The sequence below is a fragment of the Drosophila arizonae genome, chromosome 3 (genome assembly GCF_054131065.1).
Source record: "Drosophila arizonae isolate 15081-1271.41 chromosome 3, UAZ_ARI_1.0, whole genome shotgun sequence".
Classification (NCBI taxonomy): domain Eukaryota; kingdom Metazoa; phylum Arthropoda; class Insecta; order Diptera; family Drosophilidae; genus Drosophila; species Drosophila arizonae.
In genome coordinates this window covers 17,629,948-17,655,376 of record NC_142923.1, presented here as the reverse complement: position 1 = coordinate 17,655,376, position 25,429 = coordinate 17,629,948, and the positions used below count along the sequence as shown (strand labels likewise).

Sequence of the window (25,429 nt, the reverse complement as noted above, 5' to 3'; positions counted from 1 at the left end):
TTCTCTAAAGCTGGTAAATTAGGTTAGCTGAAACTTGCCAACCGTATATAACCCTTTCTTAAGGAATATTTAAATTAGTTATAAATCTAAAAATTTCTTGCTTTTAAATAAAAAAAAAAAAATCAAATTAATATATAGAGTCAAGATTGTGTATAAACCGGACAATAAGTTGACATTTTATGTAATGGTTCTCGTTCCAGCTTAAACTTGGCAAGAAGAAGAAAATTCAGATTTCGCTAAAGGAACTTTGATATATCCAAAAATAGAAACCATATACAAAAGTTGGCTAAAGTAATCTCTTCTAGAGCCACAAGCAAAAAAGCAAAGCGAAACATGTTTTGCGCGATACTTGATTGTTGTTGTTGTTATTGTATCCTTGTTGTTTGGTATTGGTGTTGGGTGTTGGATTGTTGGGTTGTTGTCGTCACAGTGCTTTTCGCTTATGGCATTTGGCGTTGGTGACGACGTCAACGCCGTCGCTGTCGTCAGACGCGGCTCATATGAATGCTCGACCGAGCGTGCGAATCGCGAACCGGAAATGGCAAGCCTCAGGCGAAAAGGGATATGTGGGGGTGTGCATGTGTGTGCATGTGTGTTCATGTGATTCTTGTCTATTTTTGCAATTTGTACAATGGCAGCCTTTTCAATTATTTGCAAAATAATCAAGTTAACTGTTACCGCAAGTAAATGGGGTAATCGCTGGAGGGGCAACGGGCGGGTGCATTGGAGACAGGCTTTACGTCAGTCGATTATGTTTGCATGTGGGTGGAGGCAGGTATCCTACCTGTCCTTACCCGTATGACGTTGTCTCTTTTAAATGTTCGTTGGGCCTTTGGGTATTTGGTTCAAGGACATCTTCAGCCACAAAACTTAATTTGCGGCCGGGTTGCGACTTGCTCTATGCTGAGGTGGCAACTTTGGCTGTTTCGGCACGGTGCACGTGGCAACACCTGCTGCCTACACACACACATACACACACACTGACATACAGACGTCGCTGTGTGCCGCTTCTCATGTCCTTGCGTGTTGTTGAAGTTTTCCTTTCTCTCTTTTTTTTTTTTTTTTGCAAATCTTTTGTTTATATTGTCTTGCAAGCATAGCCTCGGTATTTAGCTCTGTAGAGCGGGAGACAATGCTTGTTGTTCCTCTTGTTGCTGTTGTTGCTGTGAGTGGAAAGGTAATTAATTTCGCTTCAATCGCTGAGGTAATAAAATCAGTTTAAAAATAGTTTTGCGGCAGCTTTATCGCTGCTTGCTAAGCCAACTATATAAAGCTAACTCCGGCTCCCAGGTAAGGCGGATTTGGTTTAAAAGTTTAGTATTGGGGTCATGGGTCTTTACAATTAATGACAGATAGAATAAGAGGAAGAGAGATAAGGCAGGGTAGAGACTGTAGAAACTCTGTTTATTAGAGTAGAACAATAATTTTTATTAAAAAAGTTGAAAACTTTTAATTGAGCACATTCGTAATATGTTTTTTAATAGAATTTTATGTATGTCAAAATAATAAAGTGAATATAGAATAAAGCCATATTTTTACATATATTTATTGCATATACATTTACAAGTAAGTGATGATTTAAGGAAGTCATATTTTTATGTCATTAAATACTTATAAAAATAAATATTTATTTAAATTATTGTTGTCTGTAAAATAAAGTTCTTTAGGGTCACCATTCAGCCATTTAAAAGATAGTTAAATTAGCAACCATTTTTTCGTAATGTGGTTTCTTAAAATTCTTTTGGTTGATTTTGGTACAATCAACATTTTAGATATTAAAATTTGGTACACTACTTTATATAATATATTTCATTATCTATATTCATTGCCCAATTAATTTTCATGAATAATATGTCTCATTAAAGTTATTCATTAATGGCGCCTACTACCCTCACTAAACTCAAATCCTGCCCTGTGTTAAAATGCAAAACTTACGCACAATGCATTGAACTCAAAGCGCAAGACAACTTTTCGTTAAAAAAAGCTCTCGAGCAACAACAGCAAAGCTTCTCAGCTGCAACATGGAAATTATCTGTTAAACAACATTACAAAGCGTATGAGAGAGAGAGAGAGAGAGAGAGTGAAATAGTGAGACAGGGGGCAGACAACGAGCAAGGCTGAGTGTTTCTTCTGCACTGGCCGAACGAAATATTTACGAATGCCGAATATCCATGCGCACGAGCGCCAAAGCGAACGACGGGTTCCGAATCGAAGCGAGCCGAGCGCGACGTATGCAACAAATTTATACAAATTCTTTGTGCTTGCAAACTGCGAAAACATTCATAACGGTAAACTCCAGGCGTGTGGACGTGTGTGTTATTTTCGTTATTCTGCTCTTAGCGCTCTATCTCTGTCACGTCTTTTCGCTGCTTCTGTGTGTTTTGTGTATTATTTCAGTGAGTGTCGCGTCTCGTGTCCGCTCACAGCTCACTTCTTACTGCACTTAAACAAAATAAAAAAAAATAAAATAAAATAAATAAATAACAAATTAAACAAAGTATCTTGATCTATTTGCCGCGCTTTTAAATTTTTAATTTGTACTGGAATCAAAAAAGATTGTAAATTTTACAAATGCAATAAAAAATAAATTAAAAAACAAAAAATTAATTTAAAAAAATACAAAAATTTAAATTTACACCTTTTGCAATGTGACTATAATTTGTGTGTGGAACACGCCCATCCGCCCTAGTCGACCGACCAATTGTACTTTGCTGTGTTGCCATTCAAAAATATTAAAAACATACAATAAACAATAAAAAATCTCAAAAACTTTTCAATAAGTTTATCAATTAATTGCTGATCCTAGGAGTGTCAGCTTGCCTTAAAAAAGCCACAAACTGAAAATAATTGAGATATCTATCCAAAGTGGGTTTACAAATCGAATTCGGATTTGCGCAAGCGAAAAACAGCTGCCGCAAAGATCAAGAAATGGGAACTATTGGTAAGTGAAGACCGATCGACATTTACATACTTATCTATATATTTATAGATTTATATATTTCATAAAAAAAAAAAAAAATCTTAATATTTTATTATTAAATAAAAAATGCATTTATTGTGAATCATCTACAATAGCTTTTGGAAACAATTAAGCTTTAATTTTGTTTGTAGCCATTTGGGATTCAATAATACATAAATATATTATTAAATATTGTAGTTTTTTGTACTTTCAAATTTACATTTTATTATTTTCGTTATTATTATTATTTGTTATTATCAGTTTTGTGTAATTTTTCCCTAAATTTAAGTTTAAATTTGAAATTGATGTTTGGCGCATCATTTTTTAATTTCAAAACTCATCATAGACACGGGATGGAAAATGGCTGTGACTCTTTTTTTTATTTATTTATTTTTTTGTTAACGAATTTACAAAAGTTTATATAAAATATGTAATATTGATCAAACAGTATTCTATGAGGAATGTAGTCTCTTCTATACAAAAATTAAATAAAAAATGAAATGAAATACATTTTCCTTATTGTTGGTAAAATATCCAAATTTTTTAATTATAATTTTAAAATGATTTTAAGTTTTTTAAAGAAAAGATAGATAAAACTGAAATACGTTTTGCTAAAGTTTTAAATATGAAATGATTTGTAAAGATGAATAAATTAATCATTTTAACAATTTTCGTAATTAATTTAATGTTTTTATTTCAAAAGCCAAAATATTTTTTAAAGAATATATATTGCGTTGCGTACATTTATGTATGCATACATAAATATATATGTACATATATATACATTTATCTTTTGTAAACTAATCCACAATACAAATCTGCTTAGGGTATTGCATTCAATTAAAATTCCACTGGCCATCCGCGTCTCTTAATCCCCCTTTGGACATGATCCTTTTGCTACCTTTTTTGCCCCTTCTGATTTCTGCTGAGCTGAAATTCAATCTGTGCTATTCAATCCCGCCATAAAGCCGAATAATGTTTTATAAATAGATCCAATTGAAGCCGCTTCACAATATATTATGTAGAAAAACTGGAAGCAGAGATTCCCTTTTTTTCTGTGTTTGCCTTTGCCTTTGCTTTCAATTAATATGATATGAGGGCGTTGGCCAACAATGGGTGTTGCCATATCCTGTTGTGTGCTGCTCAGTTGTGCTTGCTTTTCAATTATCCTAGCTGTGAGCGCGCTAAAAATAAACTCAGCACGCACAACAACAACAACAGCAACAGCAACAACAACAACAGCAACAAGAGCAACAATTTTGCGCTTTTCCACATTGGCAGAGTGAAGAAAATGTCAAACGACGTCATTATGATAAACATGGTCTAGAGCCTCGGAGCACGTTAATACTGCTTATCCAAATATATGAAAGATAAATAAAACCAGTGAAAAGTGAAAAAAAGAACCGAAATATATAGTATATAATATATATAGTCAGTGCCCTAAGTTCTAATCGAATGACGCACGCGACGCCACTGATTTCTATGCTATAGTTAAAAATATATCCTATAGAGACGCTATGCATACACTTAACATATCTGTGTGTGTGTGTGTGTGTGTGGGTGGGCTTGATTGTGTCTGTCTTGTCCAACGTGTTATCCTTGAACGGCAGCAGCGTCCTTTCGACCACCTCAAAAGGCCATGTTTCAGATACAAATGCGCTCTGATTGCGGCGTGGGCGGCGGCAGGGGCGTGGTAGGCAGCCACTTGCCTCAATGGGTTCGTTGTGCCATTGCTCGACAGGCGGGAGGACTGGCTGTGTGTGTGTGTGTGTGTGTGGGTGTGTGTGTGTAGGCGGCAGCTACAAGTGCTCAATTTTTGTTTTCCTTTTTCATCTGAATGATGCTACTTTGTATGCCATTTGTTGTGCGTGTCTTTGCAGCTGTCTGTGTGTGTGCGTGTGTATATATTTGCTCCTATTAGACACGCTTGATATGCTGCTCGATGCTGCTGTTGCTGTTGCTGCGGCTGTTGTGGTTGCTGGTTTGCCTGCTCAGCAGCCTCGGCTCTCACAACAGAATTTCTTGTTGCCGTCAGCTAAAAGTTCAGAGTTGAATGTGACCATCGATTCTGCACCAAAAAGGACATTGTTTTAAACAAACACGGTGCAGCAGCATTTAAACAACATTTTGGCAGCATCAAATGTCAAAGCGCACAAAGGAAAATATCACGAAAACCCGGAGGTATGCTTTTCTTACCAAATTTGTTCAGCTAAATTGTCTCATTAAATTGTCTTTGAGATATATACTTAAAATTTTCAAAATTATAGCACTTAGTAAGATATAAGAACAGAAATTAATATTTTTAAAATTTTATTATTATAATTTAATAATATTTTTTATTCGATTTTTGGTATCATTTTGGGTTTCATTTCGATAGGAAACTTGAAATCCACCTGAAGACTGACATTGACATTGATTACAAATTTTATTATAACTATTTTTATTTCTTTTTTCCCATTTTAGAAAAATTAAGAATAGTTTTGCAATATGAATATTTAAAAATATAATTATAATTAACAAATTTTCCAATTTTTTTATTATTTTTTAAAAAAGTGATATACACAGCAGTAGAGCAATATTCGATAGAGTAGAAAATGCAGGTCCAGGCATGAATGTTAGGTCATTGATGCTTTCATGAAAAGCGTGCAGTCAGTCTTTACTCCTCATCGTCGCTTTTCATATTTCACTTTTGCGATAAATTTACATATTTGAACTTAATTTTCCGGCAATTTATTTTCGTTATAAACCAATTTGTATTAATTTAGCAGGTGAAGCGTAAATTATCAGATGACCTTCAACAATTCTCTAAAACACCCACATTTCGTCGTAATTATCCGTTGCTGCCAGAATCTACATATTTCCACTTGACATTTACCCAGAAAGTTCACAGGGAAATCGCTGTCAGCGACAGCAAATGAAATAATAAACCGAAAACAAAATAAAAGTGAATGGAAATTGCTCTGTAATGAGAGACGAACAATATTGATAGACTGACGAAAGATGATTTCGGGTGGGGTAGGGGAAGGGAGAGTTCGCTGCTCGTATACTAAGTACAGTTAAAATACATGGACAATTATTGTGGAACATTGAGAGCTTTTAATAACATTTAATGTGAGGCCAGACAATGGACATTATACAGTTAATGGCCAAGTTAATGACTGCGTTAAGCTGTAATATTTATAAGGACAATGGCAAGGGCGCTGGTGTCTGAAAATATAAATAAGTACATTTATTATTATTAGACCTAGGAACCTTAATCAATATTGGCAGTCGTCGACTCACTTATATTCGGCTAACGTATGTCAAATCCTCAATTTTCTTATGGCTGCACTTGAGCTTCTTGATGGGACAGGTGGGTGCGGGCTGGAGGCATTTGCAGTAGACAAATGTGCTCATCACGAGCTCAGCGAATTCCTCATTCGAGCTGCTCTCCTTGAGCAGCTCGCGATAGTCCTCGACACTCTCCAGGCTCATGGGATCCAATTGATGCAAATAGCATTTCATTTTCAGCACAGCCGAATAGAAATAATTGAATATATCGATCATCATGAGCTTGTGCGATTCGATGCTGCGATGATATTTATCGCCCAGTATGAACGGCGTCTCTTGACTCCGGTCCAGCTGATCGTAGGCCTTATAGAACTTTTTGCACTCCAGATGAATGTTCAAAATGCCATGCTTCATGCTGTTGCTATTGTGGGATGTTTATATATATGATATATCGTGTATATATATGTGTATATATAAAGGTTAATATCTTACTTTGATGATCGCATCACCTCGAACTTTTCCTCATACTCATTGATTATCGACTCCTCGGCGGAGAGCGTATACACCTCGGGATAACGGCAGCCGGGCGCTGAGCTAATCAATATCAAATATCGTTGAGTCAGTAGCCAGAGTCTTTCGGTTATAATCTTTTGTGTTTCCAATTCGCATTGATAGAACTGATAGAAGTCACAATAACGTTTCTCCATATCCATCAACAGACCCAAAATTTCCACCTCCTTCTCATAGTGCTCCTTCAGCTGGGGCGTCAAGTGGGCTTCATCGTCTTTTGACATTGTTCAAATTTTTGGCTCTTGTGTTTGGTGAAAGTTTTAGACAAAATTTATCATGTCAAAGGACAAAATAGACAAGGCATATTATATAATACATGTTTCAAATTATGCATGAATAATATTATTTGATTTTAGCTTAACTTCAATCAAAGACAAATGCGAATTCTTCGAAATCAATTAGCATCAAAGCAATTTCATGGCGTATTTGATGGCTAAATTAATTTGTGGCTTGTCAATGAATTTTTGCTGATGAGAGAAGAGTTGAATATATTTGACACTTTATGCTATTTGGTATATACATGTATGTATATAAGTGTATATATTTCCATGTGTGCAGGGAATTTGGTTAAATAAAATACTCTATTTAATCACACATCAATCGTTTTGTTTATTTAATATATCACGTATACGCTCTGTTGTACAGCAAACGGCAGCTTGCATGTGATAATGCTTCTTTTAAGCACACTCTCATGTATAGGGCATGCCTGAAATCAAAATTGACAATTTAATATACACAATATGTTGTTGTTTTTCCAATGCAATTCACATGTTACGTATACGTCATACTGTACCACAGCTAGTAACTTGAATGTAGCAAACGATAATGCTATTTTTAATCAATCTCAGATTCCAGGGTATCTGTAATATCTAAAAGTCGATACAAAACACATAAATTGGGTTTTGTCTACTGTACTGAATATGATTTCTGTATAATTTTCCTATTGCGTTCACTTAAATCTCAGAACAGTTATCCTGGCTTATTCCAGAATTTGCCGGTATACAGAATACCTACAACATATAAATGTTAATTTAGTACATAACAATCTAGTGACTGTACTCAACAGCATTTAATGCATCACGTATACGTCACGTTGGCCAATAGCCATAAGCTATCATGTGATTATGCCGATTGGTTAACATAGATGTACAGGGTATTTGTCTAAATGTCAATTCAATTCACATAAATCTATTTAAAATAGATTTGTCGAATACAATTAATATATCACTAATACGTCATGTTGTAGCAGCATGTGATGGCCAGTTTAAACAAATATAAGTATATAAAAACAAATTTAAATATATATACACATATATAGATCTAAGGGATAGATTAATGTATGTCTTTGGGTAGCAAAAGTCAGCCAAGCAGCGTATAGTTCTTCTGATTGATTTCAATTAAATACAAAAAGATTTGTGCACACGCGAAACGAAAAGCGTAATTAAAATTGGCCAATTTTCATATATTCCATGTCCATATTCATAGTAAAATGCGTGCACAGTGCGCACAAATAACAAGCGCGAAAGGGAAAAGAGGAGGAGAGGGAGATAGAGAGAGAGAGAGAGAGAGAGAGAGAGAGAGAGAGAGAGAGAGAGAGAGAGAGCTGGCAGTTGGGCATTTATGAAGTGCGAAGCCAATTGCCGCTTCTGAAATCTCATTTCAACAGTAGACACTATATATATATATATAAATAGGCGGGCAACATATGGCCAGACAGACAGCAGCGAGCTATACGGAAATTTGAACTTGCCACGCCCTCCTCGTTCATTGGTATTACTCATGGTATTTATGAAATATTTCTAAATATTTCACAATATTATTCAAATAAACAAATAAATTGTTGTTTACCCGGCGCTAAATGCGCGCGTTAATTAATAAATTAGAAATATGGTAAAGAATCGAGAAAAAAAAGTGAATAGCTATTGAGAAATGCAAAAGGTAAATATACGAATAGGTGATATGCACTATTAGGGTTGTATATTTGGTATTATGAACTATAGTACTTTAAATATTAAGTTTCAGTTTTGTTTAATATTTAGTATTAAGTACGAAAAATAAATTATATTTTAATTTAAATATCTATTATCCCCTCGGCTCTTTCTATTCGAAATCGAATCAGCTATATAGAAATTTTATTGTATTAAGTTATCCCTTCTAGCTGAGCAGACCCGACTAACGACACTTTTCCCCTAATTTTCTTTGACTTTGCTATCTTTAGCTAAAAGTGATTACAACTTATAAATATACAAGTTCAAATTCAATTTTCTTATATATTGTAGTTTTTCCATTTCTCTATTGAATTAAAATTATTCCACTTTCACTACAAACCACTTTACGTATTCTGCATGCCCTCTGCATTGAAATCAAAGTGAAATGTCGAGTAATGGAAATGAAATTGGCAAAAGCGACGCACATTTTGCACACATTTCAATTAAAATTTTGTTTATGAATTTTAATTGGCATTTGCTTGGCGAGCACGCGGCGTATGCGCGATGTCTTCGCTGCTGTAAGCCAACGCACATAAAATGTCTGTCCGTCTGCTTATCTATATAAGTGAGTGTGTGTGTGTGTGTATGTAAAAGAGAGATTATGTGCATGCCCAAGCTGTTTTTTATCATCAGCGCCAACTAATGGGCCACTCTATTTGCCCAACTGCCCGTCCGTCTGTTTGTCCGTCCGTTCGTCTTGTCTGTCATTCGTTTCGTGTAAGTTGGCTTTTGATTGCCGGCCTTTCAGCGCGTATTTTATGCAATTTACTCAACGAGTTATGGCAAATTCGCCTGGCTTGGGCCTTATGAGTGCTCGCTCTTGTTGGCCCCTTGAAGTCCAACGAACCGATTCAGTTGCTTAATTGCAGCGAACTGTTTCTCCTGCTGCTCCTCCTTCTGCTGCTGCCGGTGCTTGCAGTGTTTGTCTTTACCAATAATAGTTGAGTTCTCGCATCAAGGGCTAAAAGCTCTTTAATTGCTTAACTCGATTTATGCAGAGACTTTTTGAGCGAATTGTAATTTCCATTGTGTCTCAATTAAATGGAATCTTGAAAGAGTTTTTATTTCCAATTTTCTCTAGAAATATGAGCATTGTAATGGAATCTGTAATGGAATAGTATAATAAAAACGTTTGATATTCAATTTCTGTTGGTCCTTTTTTTTTTTTTTTTTTTTTTTTTTTTGAGAGGCAAAAAATGTGATTTCAAAGACAGATTCTAAAACTCATACATTTAACAAACAAATAAAAAAAAAAAAAAAATAAATAAAATAAATAATAAAAAATCTTACAAGTGCATTTTTCACTTTTGTTTTTGTATTTTATTTTTTTTTTTTTTGTTTTTGTATAAATAAATAAAGTAATAAAAAAAATCTTATTCACAAGTGCTATTTTTGTATATAATTTTTATATATTTAATTAAATTATTCATAAAATTTCCAATAATATATAAAATATAATTAATTATTTAATAAATTCAAAATTTTTTATGAATATTATGTAAATTTATATTAGCTAAGTCACTGCTTCTGGCTCTCCAACTCGTTGCTCTTCATTTTAATAGCAAATGTCAAACAAGATTTTATTTTGTTTCACTCTTCAAACTTGATTTATGCTAATTTTATATTTAATGCGCTAAAGCCAAAAAAACATAAAAAATTGTTATTTAATTTTTAATGCGCTGCCATGAAAATGAGAGTAAAAATAAAGAATATAAAATTAAATACAATCGCAACCCGTGCAGTTCCCCAGTGGCCGAAATGCTGAAATGCTATGCAGACGTTGCGCATACGACGCGTTGAACCATATCAAAACAAGCAGCAGAAACAAATCAGAATCTTGTTTATATGCAGCGAAAACAAACATTCATACACAATGTATGCATTTTAAAGTGAAAATCATTTTGACGAATGTTAACAGTAGTTTTTCTGAATAATTTTGTTGGATTTTTCAATATTTTCTATTCTTTTTTTCAAATTTGTCTTTTTTTTTATTTTTTTTCGCTTTCTACGCGTTGAGCCGTGGCACAAGGTCGCCGTCGCCTGTCGGCGCGAGAAATATTATGGCTAACCAAAAGATAAAGTATATATAAATATATATATCTGTATCTGTATCTATATATATATATGCATTGGGAACAGGTCTGCTAGTCGATTTTTGGCCAACTGTTTGTCTGGCCGTTCGTCGCTTTGTGCGTTGCGTTGTGACGCGCTTTTTGCCATTGACACGCAATAAAAATATATGTACTTAAAAATTATAAAAATTAAACATTGATAATGTGCACATTATATTTGTTTTATTAATTTATATATTTTTAGGATTGTTTATTATAGAACCTATTTATTGTTTGAGCGGCGTCAAGGCTAAAGCTGAAGCAAGTTCTACGTGAACAAGCTGACTAATTCCTAGCTTTAACTGCTGATGTTTTTATACCATTATTTTTTTTAATAGAAAATATACGTATATTATTAATGCTAAAATTAAAATGAAATTGTCTTTTTATCAAGCATTTTATTAACAAATCTCTTTTAGCCCATTTCATTTTAATTTATTAACTTATAAAAATCTTAAGCTTTTAAGCAAATAAAGTCTATAAATTAATTATGATTATGAATATTTTTTCTTTATGTATTTTATATAACTGGGGATCAAAACCCATGACTAAAATTATGGATTTTTTTTGTTTAATAAATACAATTGATAAAAAAAAATAATTGAAAAATTATAAAAAGTTGTAGTTATTTGAAAACACAATCATCTGGCTAATAATTATTAAAGTTTATATTATGAGATATAATATAAGAAGTACCTGAAGTGTGTATAAAACATATAAAGCTATCCACCAAACTTTTTTAAACCAAATGACTTCAACATCTAATCAAAATCAATTTCCTGTTGTTTTTAAAACACATGTCTTCAAAATAAACTTAATTTATGGATATATTAAAATTTTGAATATATTGAAAATAGGATAGAATATTTAAATTTGCATATAGAAGAATTTTGAAGAGCTAATCTGAAATTTGACAAGCCATAAACAAGCCACAAAAATATTAAGCGAAAGCAATCAAAATGCACAAATCTTCAACAGATTTTGTTTCTAATTGAAATTAGAATAATAAATATTGTTGGACGTCAACTGTTGCCACCTGATGATGATACAGGTTTGATTGCTCTATATGTAGGTATATTGGCCTGACTGCCTATACATAATTCGCGTTCAGATCCTAACTGAAAATTTCTCTTTAATGTTATTTTCGTCTGTCGTGGAAAGACGTGGAAAATATTGCGTAGGTGTTTTGTGTTGTCTTTCACTCACTCACTCACTATCTGTCTCTGTCTGTGTCTCCCTCTTTCTGTTCTCTTTGGCGTCTCCTGTGCTCCTCCTGAGTGCTGAATTTTATTTTTGTTTTTATATACTTTTCGGCTTCTTCCTCTTCTTCTTTATTTAATAAATTATTAATTTTCGCTCACACACATGACATGAGGACGTAAATGCAAATAAGTAAAGTCTACAAAAGTTAAGAAAGAAAAAAAAAACAAAAACAAAATGAAAGGAAAATTCAATATAGTATAAAGTAGCTGAGTAGCTGATATAAAGATATATTTTTATATATGTATATAGATATATTCGAGTGTATATCTGTTGGCTATTCGCACGATATTTGATTGAACATTATTGGTCTAATTTATGTACCTGGGCCCAGACCAACGCACAGAAAAGGATGACACAAAATTTAGCTAGAAATCCAAAAATATATTTTGATTTCATTGCTTGGAAAAGTACCGAAAGACAAAAAACGGATGGAAAGCTGTGAAGGTGGCAAAGCCATATAAAAGACTCAAACAGGCTACACACTGATATATAAATATAGAACCAACATTAACAATCGATAAACTCTAATTGTTATGCTAATCAAGTCGAAGTAATCATCCAGTAATTAGTGCGACGCAGTTGAAGTGCCCCATAGAAACCGGCTTCAGCCGGTGCCAATAGCCGGCCAAGAACTTTGTCAGGTTTCGCCTATGTATTTGACAGATCTCTCTCCCTCTCTCTCTCTCTCTCTCTCTCTCTCTCTCTCTCTCTCTCTCTCTCTCTCTCTCTTTAGCTATCCCTCTCTTCCTCATATCTATATACATACTTGTATACCCTATGCACGTGATTGTTGTTGAAGCTATTGTGTTCGTCTGGTTTTCACTTGATTTTGTTATTGTTGTTTTCTTCGTTTTCCTTTCTGTTTTAGTATTTGGTTTTTCTTTATGTTTGTTTCGAAATGTGTTTTCTGTTTATTGAATTGACAATTTGCTTGTTGTTTTTATTGCTTTTTCGTTTGCTAAATGATCTTCAATGAGATCGGTTTAGCAAGTGGTATATATATATTAAATGGAAATTCCTTAAAGCGTTCTAGAGTGCATAGAGAATTATTCTTGAAATATATCTCAAGTACTTAAGTATGACTCAAGGATGATATATGAGCATTTCAAACTGGGCGTGCCTGACTGGTAGATAGCCTAAATTCGAATTCGTCTAAGAAGATTGGATACCCTATGAATCAGTTATATATGCCTCTATAAAATGTGCGTTTCTATCCGACTCTTAACTTCCTGTTGACTCAATTGCTAATCACAATAAATTTAAATTCAAATCATAAATTTCGCTCACTTAGTCACGCTGAGTCTAGTTAATCACATCCGCTTCGTGGGCAGCATTGAGGAAATGATCTGTTTTCAAACTGATTTAAGATGTGATAGAAATTTGACGTCAGCTATGCGAAAGGTTACTGGGAATTGCAATCATAATATTATGATTAGCATTACTTACTGTTGCAATACACAGCGTGTTCCCGAAACTGAGCAGATAAAATGCCAAAAAAAAAGAGATTAAACAGTGCACGCACCACGCAACAATTGTTTCAACAGTTTTTATTTATTTATTTAAGCACCGATGCTCACTTGTTTTTATTTATTTGTGTTCATTGTGTTTCCACTTTTCTGGCTCTTCAGCCACAATTAATCGACCCTCAAAAGTGGTCGCTAGCACAGATATAGTATACTATTTTAGCGGGTGGCAGAAAGTGGTTTGCTATTGATACTGCCAGCTCATGGGTATATAGGGTATATTTAAGTTGTTGTCAAAGATATGGAAAACATTTATTAATTTTTAATTTAAAAAATTATTTATATTTTTATTTATTAATTTATGTTTTCATATATATATTTTATTATTTCAATTCAAAATTTGATTCCGAGCAAATCATCTTTCATACAGTTTAAGTATAAGAAGCATCACTACTGCGTAATTTGTGTGCATATTTCTATACATATATATTTTCAACATATAATAAATATCAATTATTATCTAAAATGTTCGGTTCAGGGTATTTGCTAGTCGAGCACTGCCCGCAACAGGTGCCCTCCGCTCGGTCAATACGTTCAACGACTTTTCCAGCGACCCTTTAAATAAATCAGAAATATAATTTATGCTGATCGGCTGGCGTGTAATACATTTGTAAGCCTTCTCAACAGTTTTTACGATCCTTACAATATTATGATTACATTTTTGATTAATGTTTATATATTTTCGCTTGGCTTTTGCGTCGACGCCTGCCTTGACCTTACCTTGAAAGCCGGCAGCAACAACATTTTTACTTTTACAACACTGAAATTTGTTCTCTCTCTGTATTTATATTTTTTCTGCCTTTTTTTTTCGCGTAATTAAGAATTTTCGAATTTTACCTATAGCTGCTGCTGCTGCTGCGGTTGATGTTAGGCGCGTACTATTTTTAACAAATTTATTTACAAACATTAAATATATCATTAAAGCGGAACTATTTAAATAAATTATGGAAAATAAAGCGCCGCGTGGGCGTCAACAACATGTACGTACGTAAGTATACGTATATCTATATGTTGTATACAGCCAGCAGTCACTGTTGCTGTCGGCGAGTGTGAAAAGTTTTGTAGCATTTCTCTGAGGCCTCATTAGCCCTGACATGCACTTGATGCAGGGCCGCTTGTCAGCTCTGCTTGTTGTTGTTGTTGTTTTTTGAGCAAGTGTCTCGAAAGATTAGGCCAGGTCAAGTTAGTTCTCTCTCTACCTCTCTCCGGCTCTTTCCCTTGCTGTTACTTGGAGTGCTGTCGTCTATCCATACTGTGTACACGCCTCTTTTTGCTAAAAATATATTTAGACATTGCCTGTTGGTCCCAGTGGCCTAACAATCAAAGAATTATACGAGCTTTTATAAATAAACCCAAAACAAAAAGAAAATCAATTAGATATATATAAATGTACTTATATAAGTATATATTCTACATCCTCTACGTTGCGTCGCATAAAAAAATCAGTTAAGCACGCGAAACACACACACACACACACACACATATATATATATATATATATATATATATATATATATATATATATATATATATATATATATATATATATATCCATTTCTATATGTATTTATATACATTTACTTATTTTTTTCTACACATTTATATATACATAGCTCATTCTATTGCTTATTATTATTTTGTTTTATTTATTTATTTTTTTTTTTATTATTGTATTTTTATTGTTTTTCTTTTCTTCTGTTTTCCTTTCACTTGCTGTCGTTGTGGGGGCGCAACGGAAATTTCGTTTTACACTCACTTTATACTACTTAGATATTTGATTTTATTATATTGTTGTTTTTACTTGGCGCAAATGCGCAAACGGAAGACTTTGTCTGGCAATTAATTGTGGCTTGAGCTATATTATAATAGTGAGTAATCAATAGATGTATTACTTGAATATACATATATTACATTCAAATTGATTAAATTGTTTATGAATTAAAAAAAAAAAAAATACTTTAAATGCAAAATTTTAATTCTAACAATTTAAAAAAAAAAAAAAAATATATATATATATATATATATTTTAAATTTTGTTATAGATTGATTATTTTCAATATAGTTTTTACAATATCTCAAAATTGAATATTTGTTTATTTATAGTGTAGAAATCTATTTATCTTTGCTAAATAATGTGTTAGCCACTCGGAACTCTTTTAATATTTTGGCATTATTAATTGCTGAAAACTTAAAAAACTAGATTGATAAATTGGGATAAATTTGGTTTTATTTAGCAAATGGTTTTTCGGCTTTTTATAAATAAATATAAGTTATTAATTGAAAATATTTATTATTTATTAAAACTTTCATTCTCAACAATCCATAATCTTCTTCACACATTTTGCGAGTTCTATTAAAAATTTATCATAGATTTATCAAATGTATATAAACCTAAAGCTTTTGGTCTTTGGGCGAAAAACTTTTCTAGTACACATAAATTTACAATACATAAGAATGAGCTGCTGAAATCGTAATCGTAATCGTAATCGCCATTACAATTACTATCGAAACATAGACAATCGTAATCCCTAGACAGAAAACAAAAAAAAAAAAAAAAAAAAAAAAAAAAAAAACCAAACAACAATTTTTGTTTTGTTTTTTCAAAATGTAACAAAAAACTTTTATTGTTGACCTAAATTCGAAAAAGTGTAAACAATTTGTGCTGTAAATATAGAGTACTTAAAAAAACAAGAAAAGTGGAAATCTCTATGGTATATATGTATATGCTAGACTATAGTTAAATGATCTCTTTTTTGTCTGATCTAATGTTTAATGAGCTCGACCACATCAAAAGATAAAAACCTAATCGCATTGCACCATAAACCAGAGAAATATCAATTGTAACATAGATGTGCTATGGATGTATGTATATATGCCAACTCATACTATATATATACATATATTGGTTGGCTCGATATCGCAGACAGCACGGCCGACGTCTGTTGAGTGCGTTACGTGCTCTGACTTGGCCAATTTATCATTTGATTGTGGCCAAAGTACTATACTGCCCCCGACTTCTAGCAGCAAATCAGCTATATTTATATATATGTACATATATACACCTATATCTATATGTACAGATATAGAGATATATGTGCGTGCCCATAGGTATTATTTGTATAATAATAAAACTACAACTCGTTGGAAGACGCCCGCGCGGCTGCCTCGCAGCATCCATACACATTTAACGCTGCATGCGTGTGCGTGTGTGTGCGTGTATGCGTGTGTGTGTGTGTAGATGTGGCACGCCGACCGACAACGACTCGCCAATTGACGTCAGCAATGCCCCCAAAGTCACAAACTGTGGCGAGCGGGTTGCCAAGCAGGCGAGACGAGGGCCGAAAACGAATTCTACCCCATAGCAGGAGCCCCGTTCCAATTGGAGAGGTGAGCGGAGCGAGAGAGAGGCAGAGACAGAGATAGAGATAGAGAGTGAGAGTGAGGAGGGGGCTGACGGGCGGTAGGGTGCCGGCGCGCAGTCATTTTGGCAGTCAGTCATACAATTTGATGCTGTGCCACCTACCCTATATATATTGTGCCATTTGTTCATGCCAGCCAAATGGGTTGGCATAGCTATATGATATACTTTGGGACAATTGAGATAAGACAACTAAATTTTATTGAGCCTTAATTGAAAAATTATAAATTTTACGAGTAAGAATATCTATGCAAATATAAACCAACTAAATAATATAATTATAATTAAATGCAAATCTATTTTTAATGATTTAATTAAATTTATTTAATATTTTTATTTAATTAACTTGTTCTAATCCACTACTAAAAATTAAATTTTCAAATTCATTTATAATTTTTGGTTAATTTAGTATTGTATTAATATAATAATTATAATTTTATTTAGAATGATTTCACCTACAATTTTTATGTGCTCATTAAATTAATACGATTTTACAATATAATTTTACAATTAATTTCAATTAATAAATTAAACAAATTAATAGTACTCAAATTTCTCTGTTCATTAAATTAATTTAATTTTATAATTTCAATCAAGGATTTTATAATTTATTTTTAAATTAAATTATTAACTCCTTTCACTTATTAAATAAACTAATTAAATTAATTATTAATTTAAATTCTTCCATATAACTAGTTTTATGCATTAATTAATAATTTAAATAAAACATTTTATTTTTTGTATGCAAAGTGTATACAATATTCCACAAACTGAATAGTTCCTTTTGCGTTTTGGATTTTACGGTCGCAAGTATATCTCATGCGTAGTGCAGGTTGATCTCCTGACGCCATTCTCTTCTTCTTCCATCTCTAGTTGTTGTTATTTTGTGCAATTGCATTTCACAATTCAAAACTAACTATCCGCCCGTCTGTCCGTTTGTCTGCCCGTCCACCGGTCTGTCTGTCTGTCCGTCCATTTGTTGGCCCACTATTTGGTATTGCTTTTCAGTTCATTTATAAGGAAATTTGTGTTAATTTTAGCAGAACGAAAAATGCATTTTTTGCTCGCCTCCGTTGACCCTTTTGACGGCATCTATTCTTGGCATGCAAAGTGTTTGCGCTTCTATTTTGTGGTCTTGCTGCTTGTTGGCCAGATAATTGAAATTGGCTTAACGTATTTCCACTTGTGTTATATTCATATGCCCAAGCAGCTGTGCCAGTCCGGGACCTGTAGAGGTGGGCGGCGGGGGCGTGCGGCTCCTTGGTTCGAAATAAAAGTGAAAGTTTGATTTATGAGCACACGCAGGCGGCTGACCGCTAGCCGCTGGCTGATGGCTCTTAATGATTTATAATTAGTTTCGTGAGCTTTTGTTTTCCCTATGTTCTTTTCAAGAGACCGGGATTTGTTGGCCCCTGGCCTCGAGCCAATCAATTCTGGAACGGAAATAGAAATTCAAGTTGAAAAAATTAGAGTAGTAGTACTAAAAATCTCACTCAATAGCCGATCTATATAGATGTTATATACAGATGTCTCCATGCTGTGCCGGGTTAATGGGCTCAATTTTGTTCAGATTGTGGGCCATCGTCTTGTGAGTGGATGTGACGCAAATGTGTGCGTGTGTGTGAGTGTGAGTATGCTTATAGCACGTCATTATATGATTGATCTATTAGCTAATTGACTAATTGAGATATACTTTGTTTTATTGTGTTGTTATTCGCATAAATTCTTCTTTTCCTTCTTAGACAAAACGCATAAATGTAACACGAATTTTATTCTTCATTTATTGATTTAATAATCATAATCAGATTATCCGCAGGGAACAAGATAATATTAGTATAGCAATAGGTGAAGATCGAGAAAATCACAATATAGAATAGAATATGTTATATATACACATCTATAATACACGCCCATTTTATTACTAGTAATTTCATTTACAGTTACAGCAATTTTTGAACAGCTCGTAATTCACAGTATCTTTAACTTGCCGAACAACTGTAAACACGATTTCCCTATCAAGCCGTAAATTCATAGCCCCCTCAATGCATTTTACACATACTTTCAAAAAGAAATGAAATGAAAAGAATCTAAGAAAAACCTGAACATTTCTTCGATCGACCATTAATTTGTCTGAAAATCGAAATATTTTCATAGCTGGGTAAAATGGCAAGAAAAAAAGATCGAAACGAAACCTAATTTCTGTGTGTTGGCGGCGACATAAAATGAAAATGCGAACGAGCGAAAAACAATTTTCCAAATCTGAAATCTCAAATCACATCACGCCCTATAAATGCTTCAGATCGCGCCTCCAGTCTCCAGTCTCTGGCAACTCTCGCTGTCTGCTGAGTTGCTGTCTCATTTATGGCGAATAGCAAATGATTTTCCACACTGGCCATATATTAAATCAAATGGCAACATATTAAAAACAATTTCTCAGAATTCCCAGAAACCCGATTCGTGACTAACTAAATCAAAAAAAAAAAAAAAAAAAAAAGAAAAGAAAACCAAAATAATAAGTGTCTGACGTCCATAGCCGAATGATACTTCAGATCTGCGCAGGTTTTGCTCTATAATTTCTTCCCTGAGCTTTTTTGTTCTTGATTGTTTTTTTTTTCTTGCAAACATCAGACAACGCGGCGACATTTGAATTTTTGTTCGGTGTGGGCGTCGATGTATGCGCGGGCGTGGCACACTGTTCGAGGGCTGTAAAACAAAGCGATTTTCTATGTTAAATAATTCGAGCCAAATCAACAACAAATGGCACATAAAAAGCTAAAAGCAAACATGTTCACATCAAAAGTCTCTTATAAATCATAAACAAAAATTATGAATATATATATAGAAATATCTGGATATCGTACCTACATATATATATATATTTTTTGCCAATATTCAATGAGATCTCACTTCTGTTACTCTATATGAGACGAGGGCAATTGCTTATTAGACAGGCAAAAAACAAAAAGAACTGACTCTGACACCACGCACCTGTCTTTGGGCAACAGGTTAAGGTTAATATTTGAAAAACTGCATATTTTCTTTCTCTTGTGGTTTTTTGTTCAAAGACATTTTTAACATTCCCCAAATCGTTTTGTCGATTTTTTGATATCATGTGAAACACATTTTCGTTTCAATCAACATTTAGGAAAATAATTTATGGCATTAAGAAGACAGACAACGTATGGGATATGTTGGAAATTTCTCTATATTTGATATGGGTTTAGGCTGGAATATTGTAATATCGTTGGTATTTTTAGTATTTTGTAAGATCGCATTTTATTCAATTAGCATTCATTTCTTGTTATTCCAATTTGACCCGCTTATATTATAACTAATAATCTACGCATCGTCCAAGATTAAATGGAATATAATGCTACTAAAAATGGGTCAAGATGATAGTGAATGAAAATAAATGTTGATATCAAATACATACATAGAACATATAAGAGTACTAGTAAAATACTATAAATAGAGAACTAAGTAGATGTGCATATAGTTTATGTATAAATAAATGTTTGCTTGATTCTAAAAATCATATATCTACTATTTCCTAGACCATACTTTTTACTAACAATTATTTTTCTCTCTTATTTCTTGTAGAGAAACGCTCCTTCTCCTTCCGGCTGCGCCGTTCGTTCGGCGATGGCGGCAGCACCAACAGCCGCAACAGCAACAACAACAGCAGCACCTGCACCAATCACAACAACCAGAAGCGATGCAGCACCCCCTTGACGCCGACCAGCACCAGCACCGGCCGGCTGGAGGTGCCTGGGGCATCGGTGAGTCGACGCAGCAGCATTTACAAGAAGCCGGACAAGAATGATGGGGGGCAAATTCATATGATACCCGATGTGGAGCTGCCGCTGATGACATTCGCCGATCAGTACAATATCGAGAAGACGCTGGCCGAGGGCTGCTTCGCCAAGATATTGCTCTGCCGGCACCGGCCGACCAACACCACGGTGGTGCTGAAGGCGGTGCATGCCGAGCTGACCACGATCAAGGAGTTCCAGAAGGAGTTCCACTACAACTACGAGCTATCGCATCACCATCACATACTCAGCGCCTATGCGGTGGCCTTTCAGACCATGGACTACTACGTGTTTGCCATGGAGCATGCGCCATACGGAGATCTCGCTTCGAACATCGGACCGAATGGCTTGCATGAGACGGCCTGTAAGCTGATTGCCGAGCAATTGAGCTCGGCGTTGGGTTTCATGCACTCCAAGAATCTGGTGCATCGGGATCTCAAGATTGAGAACGTGCTGGTCTTTACGCCGGACTTTACTCGCGTCAAGCTATGCGATTTTGGGGCAACAACCAAGAAGGGGCTGCTCGTGCACAAGGTGAAGCATACGTGGACCAGCTGTGTACCGCCCGAGCAACTGGAGCTGATCAAGAATGAGCGCTTCCAGTGCTTGCCCATCAGCGATTCCTGGCAATTTGGCATCTTGCTGTACAACATTCTGACGGGTAATCCGCCTTGGCTGTCCGCCGATTGGGTCAAGGATCAGGCGTATGCTAACTTCATGAAGTACGAGCAGCGCAAGACGACCAAGGTACCAGAGAACTTTCGACGTTTCTCGCCGCGTTTGATGCGCTGCTTCCGCAAGTACTTGACGCACGATACAGAGGAACGGTGCAAGATCACCGAGGTGAACAAATACATGAAGGATCGCTGGGTCGAGTGTCGCATCTCGGCCTCGAAATCGGCCACTCTGATCTCGCCCACGCCACAGGATCAGGACTCGTGCATCTATCTGAATCAGCGGGAGGGACGCTTGTCTGGGGATGAGAACAAATTGCGCTTTAAGCGCATGATGTCCAGCTATGGCCTGGACGTACCCATTGATCAGGGCATGGTGCGAAAGCGCGTCTGGGATTGGCTATCCACATGCGATGCTAGCTTCGATCCAGAAGTGGAAAGCTTGCATGCATTGGAAATGTAGAGAGCTGCGATATGTCTAAGAGAATTTTGTTAGATCTATGAGATCTAGGAGATTTATTAGATCTCTGACCTATGCGATCTCTGATTTATGAGATCTATGAGATCTATGGTTTATATTGAGAACTCTCTCTTCGCAAGCCAAACAAAAATTTGTTATTTGGTTCAATTGGACCAAAATTGAATATATATAAATCATATATATATAAATATTGTAATACTTATAGACGAATTTTGCTATGCATATGAAGAAACTACATAATTATTAGAAATTTATACCAAATAAACCCCATGGGGTATTAAATATATAAAAATGTACTTAGTAGATATTTTGTATATCCAGTAAAAGCAAAACACGTCAACGGATAATCTTTCCACTAGTGTTACCTTTCTAGTCTTCCGCTACGATGGTTTATATTTAAATATGTATAAATATATATATCTATGTAGTTTTATATATGTGTGATGTACGCGTTATTTACTTTATACGTCATATACGATACCAACTAATGCAATTATCTAGAATTTAATATGTACTTAAGAGCAAGATAAACGATATATATCTATAATCTATATACTATATATGACCAATTATTAGCTAAGTGTTGTCTTATCTATGTGTAATTCGATTATATCTAAACCCTATACGATTATATATTATGTTTATACTAGACTTTATCTTGTACCTCTATCTATATATGTACGATCTTGTATATAATCCTATTATATGTATATGTACGTATCTATGAGTACTATATGCGTTATGCTATACTACTTTTATATGAGTTAATGTACACCGAATGAATGCAAAAACAAATATATGAATATATAGAGAAGCTTCAACTGAGTTTATTTTGAAACGTCTTTTAAACATAAACAGATTTATTGAATATATATTTTCTAAAGCAAATATTTTGAACAGGATTCAGTTGAGTTTGGCATTGGTCTGGAGTCTTCTTTTTGATTATATTTTCCTGACTAGAGTAGTAATACTTATACTTATTTAGAGATAATCTCCATTAAAACTTGGAACGGTTTTATGTACCTCAACAGATTTAACGATAACCGCCGGCGATTTATATGTATATTTATTTGAAATATTTATTATTATATTTATATTATATATCTTTATACATAGTGTAGTTGCTGTCCACGATATTAGTCGTAAAAGCAAAAGTTTCTCTAAACATTTTCACAACCATCATAAAAATTTGTGCAAAAACAAATTCGCTTTGTTGTTAAATGTGGCACATTGTTTAGCGAAAATTACGACGCATACAACAATGGCAACAACAACAACAACTACAGCAACAACAATGGAAACTATCAATAAATATTTATTATTTGACGCATTAAAAACGAGAAGGAAAAGAAAAGAAAAAATCAAAATTTAATTTTTGCTAAAATTTTTAATTATTCAATGTTTATAGATTTTTGCCAATAGTTTCTATCGCTCTCTCCCTCTCCCTCTCTCTCCCTCTCTCTCACTCTCTTTCTCTCTCTGAAGGTTGACCAGAGGCTAATTTCAGCGGCGGTCAGGGCTTTTAGTTGATGTGGCCAAAACAATGGATTATTTATGAATGGTTCTTGTTGTTGCTGTAGGTGTTGTTGTTGTAGGTGTTGTTGTAGTAGCTGTTGTTGCATTAATTGTTGCTGTTGCCGTTCTTGTTCTCGTTTTGTCTCAACAGGATGTGACGCAGTCGTAAATCTGTCTCTAATAAACAGCAGCTGCGAAGGTTGATTAAACAAAATGTTGAACTTGCTGTTGCTATTGGCTCATCTACTGCCCACCTTCCTCGCACCTGGCCTCCTCCGCTTCGCTTTTACCTGGCTAGCTGGCTGACATTGACTTTATCTCTTTCTCTCTCTCTCTTCGTCTTTCTTTCGGTCTGTCTGCGTTCTTGTAATACAATTTCCATTTAAATCAAATAAACTGCTTGTCCGTTGACTGATTGATTGGTTGATTGATTGATTGGGCTTGCTTGATTGACTAGCTGAACGTTCATTTACCTGTAATTAAATTTGAGCACAGCGTTTGCCACGTGCTATGTTTTCTTTTTTTTGTGTGTTCTCTTGTTTATTTTATTATGCAAACGAAAAGGTTACAAAAATAAATTGGTAATTGTTGAGATACCCTGTAGCTGAGGCGGAAAGGCTTGTTGACTTGATCGAAACAATAAGTAATATACATAAATTTTTTACTAATATTTTATTTGATTTATATATTTATTTCTTTAAATTTAAATTTAAATTTAAATGTTGTAACATATAGTTTTTATACTGATTACGTTCAATTTATTTTAGTTCTTAAAATATAAAATATTCAACACAATTTTTTATTTTTTTTATAAATAAATTTGACAATGGATTTTTTATTTTATTTTTTAACTCTCATTAATGTCTAGCTTGTGCACTTCACAGCTATGAAGCCAGCTCTTAACTGTCATACCCAGCCATAGGCATAAATATTTGCATTATTTATTTACAGGGTATAGGTACTCAGAAGTAGACATATTTTATGAGCTCTGGATTTTTGTTTTTCCGTATACCTCGTTGCGCATGTTAACACTTAAACGGATTTTTATGGAATTCCAAGTCTGTGTGAGAAGTCAACTGAAATGAATTATATACAAAAAATTCCAATAAAAAAAAAGAAGAAATTAATACTGTATAAAGCTATAGATAGGACACGTGCCAGCAGAGTTTTTGAGATCAACTTGAAAGTCATTTGTTTTCGTTTTGCTGATCGGAGAATTGCTCGATAAATATTAAAATGATCCCATTTAATTAGTTTTTATTGGTGTAAAACTGTCTGAAAAGCAAAACATATTGTGCCGCGCGCATAAATTTAACTAAAGCGCACAAAAATAGGTTTTTACGATGCCCGCCAAGGCGTCAACTTATTTTCTGCCCTCACCCCCAGCATTCCCCCGTCTCCTTGCACGGCAACTAATGCGAATTTGCATGAGTTTTCCACACACAAACTCACGTCTAGTTGTTGTTGTTGTTGCTGTCGCGTAATTTATGAGCCGCATTTGCCATTTCGTATTCTGTTGGAACTGACTTGGACTCGCCGGTGCGAGTCTCTCATTCGCTCTCATTCCAATTTGACATTCACATAGAGAGGCGACCCCGAAAAGTATGCAACAGTTTTTCCTGCCAGCACTTTGAAGTAGAAGAAAACTGAAATAAAAGTTACATTGGTGCTATGTTTCTTATGCGCATTGCATATTTATTATCTAGAGAGCAGTCAGGCTTTTAGTTTTTACATTTACGTGTAGAGATATACACTACAAAGATTTACACTACTTGTAGAGATTTACACTACCTATATTTATACATAATGAAATGGCTAAAAATCATTTCATTGATAACTCATTGT

The 25,429-nt window shown here is 34.3% G+C and overlaps 2 protein-coding genes across 2 annotated transcripts; one reads left to right on the top strand and one right to left on the bottom strand.

Moving 5' to 3' along the window:
- Nucleotides 1-2,056: 2,056 nt before the first annotated feature.
- meng (serine/threonine-protein kinase meng-po) lies at nt 2,057-24,427 on the top strand. The gene is made up of 2 exons (XM_018001762.2): nt 2,057-2,941; nt 20,703-24,427. Exons 1-2 carry the CDS (start codon nt 2,929-2,931, stop codon nt 22,049-22,051), a joined length of 1,362 nt encoding a protein of 453 aa, XP_017857251.1. The 5' UTR covers nt 2,057-2,928; the 3' UTR covers nt 22,052-24,427.
- On the bottom strand, nt 6,033-7,149 carry LOC108609984 (uncharacterized). Its single transcript, XM_018001789.2, has 3 exons — nt 6,722-7,149; nt 6,242-6,650; nt 6,033-6,166 (listed from the first exon to the last, which is right to left on the bottom strand). The coding sequence occupies exons 1-2, from the start codon at nt 7,021-7,023 to the stop codon at nt 6,242-6,244; spliced, it is 711 nt and encodes a 236-aa protein (XP_017857278.1). The 5' UTR covers nt 7,024-7,149; the 3' UTR covers nt 6,033-6,166.
- Nucleotides 24,428-25,429: the final 1,002 nt, after the last annotated feature.

What these genes read in the sequence shown, in the direction of transcription:
- LOC108609984 (XM_018001789.2), bottom strand. Translation starts at nt 7,023, where the DNA reads ATGTCAAAAGACGATGAAGCCCACTTGACGCCCCAGCTGAAGGAGCAC. An exon ending in GAGGTGATGCGATCATCAAA is followed by an intron (nt 6,651 to 6,721) that starts GTAAGATATTAA and finishes ATCCCACAATAG; the next exon opens with CAACAGCATGAAGCATGGCA.